Here is a 14,119-nt window from a genome sequence, read left to right as displayed (position 1 = left end):
GCCTCTGCTGAAAATTAGCTTTGTTCCAAGTTGGACTTTCCTGGTAAACAAATGGTAAATAAATAAAATATATTTGTGTGCTCTGAAGCAATAGTATGTTTCTTGCTTCAAATATATTAAGCAGCTTGCTGCAGTAATGCTCTCAGTAAGTGCCTCAGCACTTGCCCTGACTGTAAATGGAGTATTTGCCTTCATACATGAAGCTGTGATATTGTTGTAGCTTCATAAGTCAATGCCAGTACTGTGTCCACTGATCATGCCCCCTCACAGCATGCACCTGGGACAGCTGTCCTCTTTGTCCTATCCTAGTTATGCATCTGCCTTGGGCTGTCCTTAAGCAACATTCTACATAGTAATACTCAATGTTGCAAGGCATCAAAAATGAATATAAAGAAAATGCTCATAAACAAGCCAATCTAGCACTAGTAATAATAATGGGACTTGACCATTAATAACTTAAATAGCCTTTTAAGTATTTACTGGAATAATATGTGTTTGTTGTAAATGTAGATATGAATAAAGGTACTGTTTCTTTGAATCCTCAAAATACAGAAAAACTCTAATGTTCAGCCTATGAATTCCTCCAGCATCATATCAATATATTCCCTGCTTTGATGACTTTCATCAACTAAGCTAGCCATATTTGTCAGACAGTAAAGATGGATATAAGTAAAAAGGGAAAAAAAAGCTGTATAATTTAAGAAAATGGAACAAGCTTTGTTATGAAACAGAGAGGTACCACCTTATGCAAAAGATCTTGGCCTGGATAGTATAGTGCATTAGGCAAGATTACATAAGTATCAGTGTGCACAGGCAGAGACACAAGTAGTGACATCAGACGAGCAGACAAAATTGTACTGCCAGCAACATATGTGAATGCATGATAATATGGAAATGAGCAATGTGATGCTAATGAGCCCTACTGCAAATGCAAATCAGAGGTTCAGAAACATATACAATTGTGCAATCAGTCATGGCTGCCAGTGAGTTTGTACACTGGGATTTCATGACAAACAGTGGGAAGATTATGCTACAGTGTTAGACAGAGCAACTGTCACAGCTGAGCACCACGTTAGACACTGTTACAACAGTCAGTGTCCACAGTGGCATACAACACCATTATCCATGTTGCAGAAGACTCTGACTTTCCTAAGATACCATCATCTACATGACAGGGACAGTTGACTGCATCATGTGTACAGAGGTACCACACAAATGTTAGTAGACATGTTTTCACATGGACTCTTGTAGGATGTGTGGAATACCCATCCCTATGGACACTAAGAAATATATAGCTCTGACTATTCCCAGTACAGAGGCTTTCCAATGACAATCAAGGAACATGTTGGATGTATCTCAGGCATCTGTTTCATGAATTCTGCACCAATTCCTTACTGTAGCATGTGGAGGAGTACATCCAGTTTCATGTATCACAGAAGAGAAAACCAACACTGTAAAGACATTCTACAAATATCCAGTTTCCCTTAGCTTCTAGGGGAGATTGCCTGTTTTAAGTGCAAAAGCAGGGAAAAAAATATCCTTCTTGAATCGGTGTAGTGGGCATAACCTGTCCTTTTATGAGCTCTTGAGAGCTGGATGTCTGTTCCACAGGCAACAGAGCTGAGACAATAGAGGAGGAGTGTTTGATGCCCCTACAGTTACCATTGCTGTCAGTGTTACTGTAGACTTGAATGTGCAACAGTAAGAGCAACATCACCAGCAGTGTCCAATACATCAATTACATCAGGCATGCCCTGTTCCATGGCAGAGGACCCAATAACCATAGCACCTGTGAAAGCAGACAAACATCCATATGCAATATTACTAAGCTGTGACAATCCCACCCCTTAGTTATGCATCATTATTGCTTACTGCTTTGTAAAAATGTAAACACATGTACCTTGAACAGTATGGCATTGTGTCTGCATCCCAGATGTGTCTGTAGAGCAGAAATAGCATTGATGACCAACCCATGTTGAGGGCACTTACATACTCCTAAACTGTGCTACTGACATAAGATAATACAAACCTGCTACATCACCAATAGAAATATAGGAATGTGCGTCAATCTCAGCTTACATATATGGGCCTCCACAGGGTATCATTCTACCACCTCAGACAGAGACAAGAAATCCATGGCTGTCAGTGTGGTCTGTGATGGTGCCCATCCTCCACCCATAACTATTATCTCTCATGCAATGGCAAGGATTTTCTGGCATGCATGTGAGAGCATGGTTGTTGACCCTTAATAGTATGCTGTCAGAAGTAGACACATATACATCTATAACGCACAATGAAGTGTCACGTATTGTCAACATGGTCAAGGACACCTTATATGATTTAGTCACATGTCGCCAAGTTAGCAAAGAGATTTACAATTTCTTATACATAGGGCATCCTACCATACCCACCATCAAAGGCATACCTAAAATTCACAAGGAGGTAATTCCAATTCCTTATAGACCCATTGTGTCTGGTGACAATTGGGTAACAGCACACATCTCCAAGTTCGTGGAGGACCTGTTAAGACCAGTAGTAAATCAATTTTCCACCATATTGAAAGATACTTATGATCTTTTAGATAATATCAAAAATGTCAAACTGGATGATAGTGAACAGTATATATTTATCACCTTAGATGTCAAAAACTTGTTCACATCAATACCCAATGCAGAAGGCATGGAATATATTAGACAGCTTCTGAGTAAAGAAACCTCCTTCAGTAATGATAGAATTATATTGGTGTGCCAATTGTTGGAACTTATTTTGTTCAACAATGTGTTCATGTTTGGCGATAGGTATTATTTGCAGAAATGGGGGGTAGCCATGGGCACCCCCTGTGCAAATACCTACGCCAATCTGGTGGTTTTGTGGTGGGAGAAGTTGTTTCTCTTTACCCATCAGAGATTCAAGCATGTAAAACTCTACAGACGCTTTGTAGATGATATAATAATTGTATGGGAAGGCACCCTGGAACTGTTTGAATCTTTTCTAGATTACTTGGAAACTACTAGCAGCTTCCTTAGATTCACTAAGGAAACTTCCGCCACTCACATCAATTTCCTTGACGTAACACTTAGTTTTACATCTGAAGGCGGCATTGCTTCATCCTTATATAGGAAACCGACGTGGCGCAATGCGCTGTTGACTTTTGACAGCACGCATCCCAGGCACGTGTTCAAAGGCATAGTAAAAGGCCAGTTCCTCAGGATACTGAAACTCTGCAGTAAAGAAGCAGACCTCAATAAAGAAGCCCTGTTGTTAGAGAGTTTATTTTCTGATAGAGGCTATGACCCTAAGATGGTCAAAAAAATCAAACATGAGATATTAGGGCAGAAAATACCCGTTGAGTCATTATATACAGAACCACATAGCCAGGGCATACAACATCATTGTAGAATGAAACCTCTGACGGATGGTCAAATTAGGTATATAACAACCTACACCAGTGATATAAAGAAAATACAACAAGTTATTCATGACAATTGGCATATACTAACTATAGATGCCCAAACAAGGGATGTCACAGGGAGAAATCCATCTTTTTTATATAGAAATAGTAAAAGTCTAAAAAGGATTTTATGTGGTGATATACACATCACACCAGATGATCATAGAATGACTTTATGTAACCCTGTCTCAAATAGACAGGGCACATTCTCTGCCATAGTTGCAGTAGATGCAACTATATTACCAAAGAACAACCATTTAAACATCCAACCATGGATTATGTATTTATCCCACATTTTTTTGCCAACTGTAATACCCACAACTTAATATACCTTGCCACATGTGTTAAATGTCAGGCATTTTACATAGGACTAACAAAAAGAAAGCTCCAGGAGCGTATTTATAACCACCTGTATGATATCATGAAGAAGGTAGAGACGAATGCATTAGCAAAACACGTTATGGAATTTCCATCACATTCCTTCAACTTCAGAGTGTTGCAGGTAGTCACTGATAATGGCAGGGATGGCAACAAGGAGAACAATCTGGCCATCAATGAACTGAATTGGATTCTCAAATTAGGAGCACATTTGACACCAGGAATTAATAACTTTATATCCATAAAGCCAGTTCTGTTATCTAGGTAGATAAAAAAACGCATCTATGCATATACAATATCATTACACAATGTATTCTGCTTTTCATGCATGTCTATAATTGTGTATTTAAGATACTAGCCAGTTAACATACGAATATATTCATCTATATGTTATCTATGTATTGTCTTCATACATATGCGTTATTTAGATTTTTCAGTGTGCCACTGTTTGTTATCATAGATTAACATCTAAACCCAAGGCATTAATGTTCTTGCATATATACTCCCCATACAAGAGACTTTAACAATATCTAGCCTCATATTGTAAACAATCTTATAGGCTGATGTAAAAAATATACATATATATGCCTGGTTAAGTTACACCATTTATTATAAGCTTCATACACAATATGATGTAGTTATTATTTCTCATTTTATGCCACATCAAGTTAGCTAGTTTACTTGAAAAAAATTTTCTACTTGCGTTACTATTTGTTTATTTGCAATGTTCTAAAAAATTTTTTTAAATTCAGGTTTATACATATATTTTTTATAAGAAATATGGAACTGTTTATATTAATGCTTCGCCTCAAGAGATTTGTTGTTCTCCCTCCAGTCAGTGTATACATCATGGTATTACATATTAATACATTAATATTAACTGTAAATGATAATAACACTGATTTCAAGCAGATGATATATGTGGGGGGGGTAAAAAACTTAAATGCTTAGTTCTATTCTTGCTTTGTTGTCCTTTGATAAGAGCAACACATGCGTTTCATGCTCACATAAGCAATGTCTAAGTTGAAGTTCATGTCCGAGATTCCACGGACATTTATTTAGGACTTTAATTTCGTATCATACTCATTGAGTATATGATGCATAGGTTATTGAGACCATTTTGGCTCTTAATCTTCTATGTTTTGCTGACTACATTCAGTAATTGTCAGCGAGACCTCTCTACGCACGTATCAAAGAAATACTGAATGTATGACAAGTTTTTACAATGTGTTCTACATTAGATCATAGGTCTACAGTATTCTATTCTTAAGCTTTTAAAAAAACTTATAATTGATACATGCATTTATAAAGCTAAGATTAATGCCATGTGATTCTTTGGATAAACTTGGCGTTTACCTGTAAGACTTATTTGTTTGTTTGTTTTAGCGGCGAGATTCTCGCTGCATAATGAGTATGCTTACAAAGCGCACAGAATTAAAACACACAGGTTTTAGGCATTGAATTATTTAACTGATTTCCCGCGTTTTAGCGGTTATATACCTGAACTCTTGTATTTTTAATTGATATCTGATGAAGCGTGGACTTACCACGCGAAAGCGCTTATTTTTCTACATTTTAATAAATATTTCTTTGGATTATACAACGGATTGCTGACATTTCTTTAGCCTGAATATCTGTGGTTTCTACAGAACAATTATTCGTGCATTCCTTTTGGTTGGTTCCTCACTTTTGTGCTTCTATTCTACCCCTTTTTTTGGTGAGTGAACCATTTAACAGGGACACCGACTACATTTTCAATCTTGCTTTGTAAAAATGTAAACACATGTACCTTGAACAGTATGGCATTGTGTCTGCATCCCAGATGTGTCTGTAGAGCAGAAATGGCATTGATGACCAACCCATGTTGAGGGCACTTACATACTCCTAAACTGTGCTACTGACATAAGACAATACAAACCTGCTACATCACCAATAGAAATATAGGAATGTGCGTCAATCTCAGCTTACATATATGGGCCTCCACAGGGTATCATTCTACCACCTCAGACAGAGACAAGAACTCCATGGCTGTCAGTGTGGTCTGTGATGGTGCCCATCCTCCACCCATAACTATTATCTCTCATGCAATGGCAAGGATTTTCTGGCATGCATGTGAGAGCATGGTTGTTGACCCTTAATTGGACATTATGGATTGAGCTGATATCGCAATTGACAGCATTCATTTCCACCATTAGGTTGCACCACACATATCTGAATACAGTGCAGTCACTTTAATCTGTTTCTAGAAAATACTATCCATTCTAATGGAGGGACTGCAGCATTTCTGTGTCTCTCTCTCTCTCTCTCAAAGAATGTCTCTTGGTGTTGTATTTACTTTGATGCCATGTTATGACTTGTAAATGTGGATATAGGGCTAAGGTTATTGAGGAGACATCTTGTTTATGCAGCTCCTGATACAATGCATACACACCGAAGTGATGACTGTGCCACCTTTAGGTGCAGCCCTACCATACTCCCCATTACAAGACAGGTTCACGCACCATCCCTCTGGGACAGTATGATGGCTGACCATGTTATGGCATGCTCCCTATCAGCAGCTGTACATGCCTGTTCCAAAAAAAGCATAGCCATCATGTGTTCTGTGTATTTACACCAGCACAATATCTGTGCCACATGTGATGCCATAATCTCTATGTAGTGCATAGAGTGCCATGATTACTCTATGAATATGAGAAAAAGACAACTTTTTGAAGGACAATTCTGATGTAAGAAAGGTGCTGAATAATGTTTTGTGAAGCAGCATTCATCACTATTAAAGTCTAATCTGACACTACAGCATAATTGTTGGCTACCACAGAACAATGAAAAGGCTAAACATCTTAAAAAGCTGTAAAACACTTTGGGCTGCCACTTTTCTTTTTTGCATGTGGCAGTGTAAAGTGTATTATAGCTTTATATAGAATCATAGATGCAATTCACATTTGACTACTGTCTGTGAGACAATTTTAAGTGTGTTACAACTTTCAAAGTTGTAAAGTACTTCAATTTCCTACACATTTATCTTTGTACCTAGTAGTATATTAGAGCAACTAAAGCTTCATATAGTAGAAAGAATTATGATCAATTCTCACTGAACATAACTCACTTGTTATGTACTCCTTTTTAAACACCTTTATTAAATTATTGCTTAAGACATAGCCACGTATAGATTAATAGAAAATAAAATTTATGATATTAACATTTTTTCATGCATTATACATTACATATGATGTCTTTCTCAACTGTCATTCACTCCAATATTACATCAATTGTTCAGGTCCTACATTTTCTTAAATCTCACTCCTCCTAAACATTAGTCTGCATTATGTACAGAATGGGTGATCTATATGTTAAGAAGAGGGAATATTTATTCATTAGAAGAAATCACATTATGAAGTGAATGTTTAAATCAAGTTCTCATTAACAATTTCTTTAGGTTCCAAAATAATATTTTTTATCAACAAAAAAGATGTTGTGAAGGGAGCAAGTATGACTCCTAATTACACCAATTCAGTTATGACATATTGGAAGGAGAATGTTCTGTCTAGATCACCACTATATTTAGCTGTTTATCAGTACAGTAGGTTTATTGATGATATATTTTTTGTATGGAAGGGGTCTAGTCACCATTTAGAAGAAATCATACAGTTTATGACAGGTACTACACTTTTTTAGATTTCTAATTTAATTTTGACAGGGAAACTATTGTTTTTTGGATTTGAAGGTCAAAAAAATATCAGTAAGGGAAATTTAGATACTAACATTTGTTATAAAAATTCCTCAAGTACTACTTTGTTGCATTTTGACAGTATGCATCTAGCATTCATCAAACATAATGTGGTGAAGAAGCAAATGGTTAAAATACAAAATGTAACTTCAGAACAAGAAGAAATTTACAATTTTTAACATTTTATTATGCCGTGAGTTTTTAGCAAGTGGGTATCCTAAAGATATTGTCACCTCACAGCAACAGGTCCTCCAGTTTGTTTCTTGGCTGGAGTGCCTTCTGTGCGGAGTCTGCATGTCCTCCCTGCAGTCAAGTCAGTTTTAAAGACATGTAGGTAGGTGCATGTGTGCAGGTGTGCCTTCTGTGAAGGTTGGGTGCCAGTCTGGCAACTCAGTACAGTAAAAACTCCACTGCCATTTTGAGTACATTTGCTGACAGCTTATATTTCATTTTGTTTCTCACTTGGAGATAGTAGTTGGGTTCATTATTCTGCATTTACATTTCCCATAAATTCCATTTATTTTTATGTAATGTGCATCTTCCCTTTTCTAAAGATCACACTTCTAGTTCTTGTATCTCTTTTAAAATATTCAAAACTTTAAATACAGGCAGCACAGATTTAGATTTTTCCGAATTTTTACTTTTTTGTCATCCAGTAGCATTAAACTTAACAAGGCTTTGTTATGTCTAGGCAATCCAGATCCTGTGTCTCAGCTCAAAATAATCATTCCCTTAGTTACAGACATTTGCTCTTCTGATAGAGTACACTAAAAGAAAGTTTTAAAATCTGCAAACTCATTACACTATGAAAAAATATGTTGCCATAGATTCACCTCTCTAGTTTCACTTTGCTCCACACAATCATAGTTTTCTATACTTTTTCACAATTGTTCCACTATGCCAGCTGTGAGGGCCTGGCATCCATCTGCAGACTATATACTAACAATGCCTCACTGGCATGTAAATGTGCCTATCAGATTTTCCATTGTCAGGCAGTCTATTGTCCTGCTCCATAAGAACATGGCTGTTGCAAGCTGACAGTGGTGGCCATTTTTGATAGAGTAGCAGTAGTGCAGTTTAGGGTCATCTGACTGTAACTTCACCATCCAAAACAGATAAATGGCATGTAAATGTTCATATTATTGGGTGGACTAGCACATGGAGCATAGGTTCATAGGTTGGTACTAGGCTATAAGCCCTAGGGCCTATACAAGCATAGCCATAACAATTCCCTGGCTATTTCTTCCCACACTATTTACTTCCCTGGACCCCTGAAAAATATATACCTTCAATCTGTAAAGCTCTTTCCAGTAGTGAGAATCAAACCTTGCACCTTGTGATTGAAAGGCATACACCTTAACCACTGTACCACTGGGTTTTTCTTTCTCTTATTTGTTATAGCCATGTCTTTACATCTTTATACACAGAGCACAACAGTGCCATGGTCCTGTTCAAATGCCAAAACAATGTGCCAAAGCAGACAGTGTCATTGTTGTTGATGACTCCATCATGAATCAGTGTCAATCTATCTCCCCTTATCATACTGTGGATGGGTCATAGTCAGCCCGTGCAAGAAAAAGGGAGGTCTATGAAATCTCTTCTGCCCCGATAGATTATTCCTGCTCATGCCCATAGTGCAAATGTTTTGAGAATCTGTCATTACTCTTTATTCAAAATGTTATTTATTTATTTGTTTGTTTGTTTGTTTAGTATTTAGTCTTTGTTTTGACTAGGATATTTCACTGATCTAATACTGAGCCCATTTCATACTCAGCCTGGGGGGTGCACAGGGTATGTGTAATATAACAGGAAAATGCAATACGAATAACAGCAAGTTAAATAAGTTGCAAATATAAAGATGTAAGCCGACATGATTAAACATGCAGCAATTGCTAGTTAATGAAAATGCCATTCACAAATTATTTACATTATAAACAACATTTACATAATTAGCATAGATGGTTAACAAAACTATACTGCTCAGCTAACAGAGGTAGATGAGCCAGGGAAAGTTTGACAGTAATGTTACTGGTGACCAGAATGTACTAAATTATGTTATAGTTGTGCGTTGAACAGATGTACACATTGCTCAAGGAATAAGGTGAGAGCAAACTTTAGATTGATGTCCTGAATTAAAGGCTTGATTTGATTTTTAGAGAGAAGCAAAGATGTGTTTAAGGTTGTTAGTGAGTTAGGTGTTCTTTGTAGGCTGAGAACTTTGTTGGGTGTTGGAGAGAAGCTGAGTTTTGGAAGTAAATGTGCTTACCATTGCTTGGGCTTCAGGAGTGAGGAATCTTGTGATTCATTGATGCACATTAATACTTTTGTTTATTTCAGATTTTAATAGATCAGTATGCATAATAATTGAAAGAGAAAAAGATAGAGTTATATCCAGATATTTAAATGAAATTGCAGCTTCAGTGTGATAGAGTTGTTGATAGATGGTAGAAGGGTTAGAGAGTTCTGCAGCGTCAGTGATAGAGTTGTTGATGGATGGTGGAAGGGTTAGAGAATTCTAGTTAGGTCTTTAGGATTACTGATGTATGTATATTTGGTTTTGTTGTACTTTAGTAGGAGTTGTCAGGACTGAAGATGATGATTAAGATTGTTCATCACATTTGGAATTTTTTAGATGGATGTTAGGTGTTTTAATTTGAGGTGAAACATTATAAGTAAAGATAACAAAGAGCCTGGGCCAGAGCTGAATCTTTAGGAGGCACCAGAGTTTGTAGGAAGAGTGGAAGAAAACATATTGACTAATTTCTGACTACAAAGCATTTGTTGTTAAGGTAACCCTGGAAACATGAGCTAGTTGGTAATCTAAAGCTAGATTTAAACGAATGGCATTTATAAGGAGGGAGTAGTTTACTTTGTTGAATGATTAAGGCATAAATTCAAAAAAGGCTCCTGAGAGAAGCAATCATAAAAAAACAAAAAAACAAAACAAAACAAAAAAAAAACCCAAAACAAACAAAAAAAAAAAACAGGCAGACATGCATAAGCTTGTATCCATAACTTTATTGTACAACTCTAGTATAACACACTAAGTATATTTATAAGTTAGCACTTTATTATAATTGCATTTGTTAAAAACAGCTTTTTTCTACCCTACATGCATCTTCAAATTCATCTAAAATATTAAAATAAAATCTACAAATTGATCTACAAATATTCAGGAAGCCAGTCTTTACAGAACATAACAAAATCTAAAAGTAAACACATTAATATCCAACTATAAAGAGGAACTGAAAAATATAACAGAAGTATAGTAATAGTCGTAATAAGCAACAATCCATCAGTGGATATAGGTAATGATGGATTTTCCCATTCGTGGCACGGTTTTTATAACAAGGTCAAAACTGTTTGCAAAAAATCTTTAGCAATCTAACTCCGGCAGCATGGAATAGATTATCATACCAAATTAATGCAATTGGTAGTCTTCCTTCATTCATGGAACTGTTACATTTTACATCTAAAGGAAGAATGCAAATGTACCTGCTTCAGACATACATGTTAACATAATCAAAATGGATGAGCTGTTTCTATCAAAACTTCTGTACTTGTCCTGCACATTTTTATGTCTAACAATTGTTTCCCAGTTTGGAGTCACTTCTATGGCAAAATGTCATATATTTTTAGTACTGGTAATTGTTTTTTTTACTTTATATTCATGATTATTCTTTTTGCTTGCCTTTAGTCTTCATGAAAAGCATTGCACGTGTGTGTGTGTGTGTGTGTGTGTGTGTGTGTGTGTGTGTGTGTGTGTGTGTGTGTGTATTATATTTCTAAATTATGTTGCTATATATTATATATTTGTAATACTGTGTGTTCTCTTAATTATTTTAAGTGCTGCAAAGGTAATACATGTTAACCTCTTCACTCTATTCATCTGGCTAAAAGAAGCAAATAAACAAAGATAAACAAATAAATGAAATAAATAAATAAATGGATGGACTTTTTGTGTGAAGTTCTTTGTTCGGTGGGATATGTAGTATTTTTTATTGGAATGGAAGGGTCTTAGTTACACTGTTTCATGACATAGGTAGAGTGCTGATAAATGGGTCTACCACAAGCACCAGAGACCCAGGAGCTTGAAGACCACTGTTTCAAAGCCGGGGACTTGGAAGCTCATATGGCAAGCCAGCTTCAGTCTAATCTGAGTACATGTTTGGGCAAGATACAGCAGCAATGGGAAGAGAATGAAACTGCCAAATCTCAACCAAACACAGTTGCCAAGTTAGTGAGGGGGTAGGGAGGGGGTGGGAGTATAGATGAAAGTTTCAAGCAGCGATCAGGAGTGGGATTTAGGTTTAGGGAGTGAGAGGGAAGTCTGAGGTTACTAAGCAATCAGGAACTTTAGGTTTAGGGCACAGGAAGGGAGTTTTAAGTTTATGGTACAGAAAGTGAGTTCACAGTTTGGAAGCAGAAGTGGAGTGTTAGGGTTATGGAGTGATTACAGACTTTATATTTAGGGTGGGAGAGTGGTGTTTTATAATTAGAGTTAGGGTTCTGATAAGGCTATGGCATGCAGCACAATTGGATGGTGAAAAATCTAGGTAATTATCTATGGTCTGGCTAGTGGGAGTTAAGGGACTTGTCAAATTAAAGCAAGTGGCAACAAACAAGTGTGCTGTACACCACTAGTATATGAGCACTTGTGCAAGACTGCTAATGAACACTTAAAGATGTGAAGCAGGAGGTAATCTGAGTCAGAATAAACAATTTATTACCTCTTTTTAAGAGCTTAATGCTTAGTAGTAATGTACGGGCTTTTATTTGTAATGTGTTGTTCTCTCTTTTACTTTCACTCGCACTCTGTCTCTTACAACAAAGAATTAGTATTAACGTTTAGTTCACATAAGCAAGATAGTCATTAAGCAGGTAATAAGTTAAATAGCTGACATTTTTCATGATATATATATAACCTACACACACACACACACACACACACACACACACACACACACGCGCGCATGCGCACACACACACACACACACACACACACACACACACACACACACACACACACACACACACAGATAAGTCTTCAGTGAGATAGATGTATATGTAGAAGCTACCATGTCAGTACCTTCTCTGATATATTGATACTATGCATGTTTGGCTAAATGTTTCTGTGAGAGTTTGTACACAGTAAGGTGTGAAAGTATTACAGTTGCAGTAGCACAGCATGTGTAATACTTTATCATTTAGTTTCCTTCTTTCTGTTTCTGTTTCAGGTTTTCATTTGCAACAGACATTGCACGGGGCATGTCCTATCTTCATCAGCATAAAATTCACCATGGAAGGTTAAAATCTACTAATTGTATTATAGATGATCGCTGGGTTTGTAAGGTCACAGGTGAGGGACATCAGAGTAACAGTTCTGAGTGATAAACTGTTTCAAAAGCTTCAAACTAAGATTCACATGAGACTAATATCTCATATATTTTATTATGGTGAAATGAATGAATTACCCATAATCAGAAACCTGAGTGCATTTACCATAAGAAAGTATGTCCAAGTAGATCATAAAGTATAATAACTTCATCTTTTTTGTCCTAGTAGAACATTCTTATAAAAGTAAATACACAATGAGTAAACAAATGTTATATTATGGGTTATAAGTATTTAATTCCCCTCTGGATGCATCTGGCTCTTATAATATTTTGCGTGCTTAGTAAATAATGTAGAATGGAACATATTCATGGCTGAAGTATATGCATAGGCTCTGACATAAAGGAACTAGATCAGTTATACTTGCTTAGAGTACACTGGGATGTGCAGTAGCAAACACCCTATGCAAACCCCAACTTCTTACAGACCATTAGGCTATGCTTTTATCTCATCCTAATCATAATGCCCGTGGGAACTAAGAATTGCTGTGTATTTTGCAGATCTCTTCTAAAATAAGTTTTTTTTCCATAGTATGCCATAACATCTGCCAAGACTGCCATGACATCTTTCAGTTATCCTCAATTCAAATTGGACACTCCCACACCTAGACAGTCCTGATTCAGGGTTACTACAAAAACGAATGCCAGTAGATCATTACATTATATGATGGTTCTTTCGTATTTCACTTGATTGTTTAAGTGAAGATAAAGCTGAAAACATAACAACATTTTGCTATGGAGAAAGATGCATGCAGTTAACTACTATATCCATTATAGCTGAAAGATCTTGTCTTATGCCAGTGAAACATTGCCACCGATGTTAGGAAAGAGAGGGACAGACAGAGACAGATAGACAGAGAGATGGATGGATAGATAGAGTGACAGAGAGAGACAGATAGAGAGACAGATAGAGAGACAGATAGATAGATAGATAGATAGATAGATAGATAGATAGATAGATAGATAGATAGATAGATAGATAGATAGATATAGAAAGAGAGACAGGCAGACAGATAGCTAGCATAATCTTTGCCCTACAATATGTCAGAATTGATGTTGTGCAAGTAATTTTGTACATAATTTTGTGGTATGTTTTTTTTTCTAATAATTGCAGTTTATAAAATTATGTTTTCTTCTTTAAAAAAGTGATTGATATTTCTTTGTATTAGC

General features: G+C 36.4%; 1 protein-coding gene across 1 annotated transcript in view; it reads left to right on the top strand.

The window, feature by feature from the left end:
• LOC122792777 (atrial natriuretic peptide receptor 1-like) overlaps positions 1–14,119 on the top strand; it is a 1,260,614-nt gene that overhangs the window by 777,788 nt on the left and 468,707 nt on the right. The window contains exon 14 of the mRNA XM_044060347.1: positions 12,794–12,915. Within this exon, the coding sequence (XP_043916282.1) occupies positions 12,794–12,915 (122 nt within the window). The remainder of the gene's footprint in view (positions 1–12,793; positions 12,916–14,119) is intronic.

This window comes from Protopterus annectens, chromosome 2.part0 (assembly GCF_019279795.1).
Source record: "Protopterus annectens isolate FY-2018-M chromosome 2.part0, PAN1.0, whole genome shotgun sequence".
NCBI lineage: Eukaryota > Metazoa > Chordata > Ceratodontiformes > Protopteridae > Protopterus > Protopterus annectens.
The sequence above is the reverse complement of the archived record's forward strand: the minus strand, read 5'-3'. Positions and strand labels throughout refer to the sequence as shown.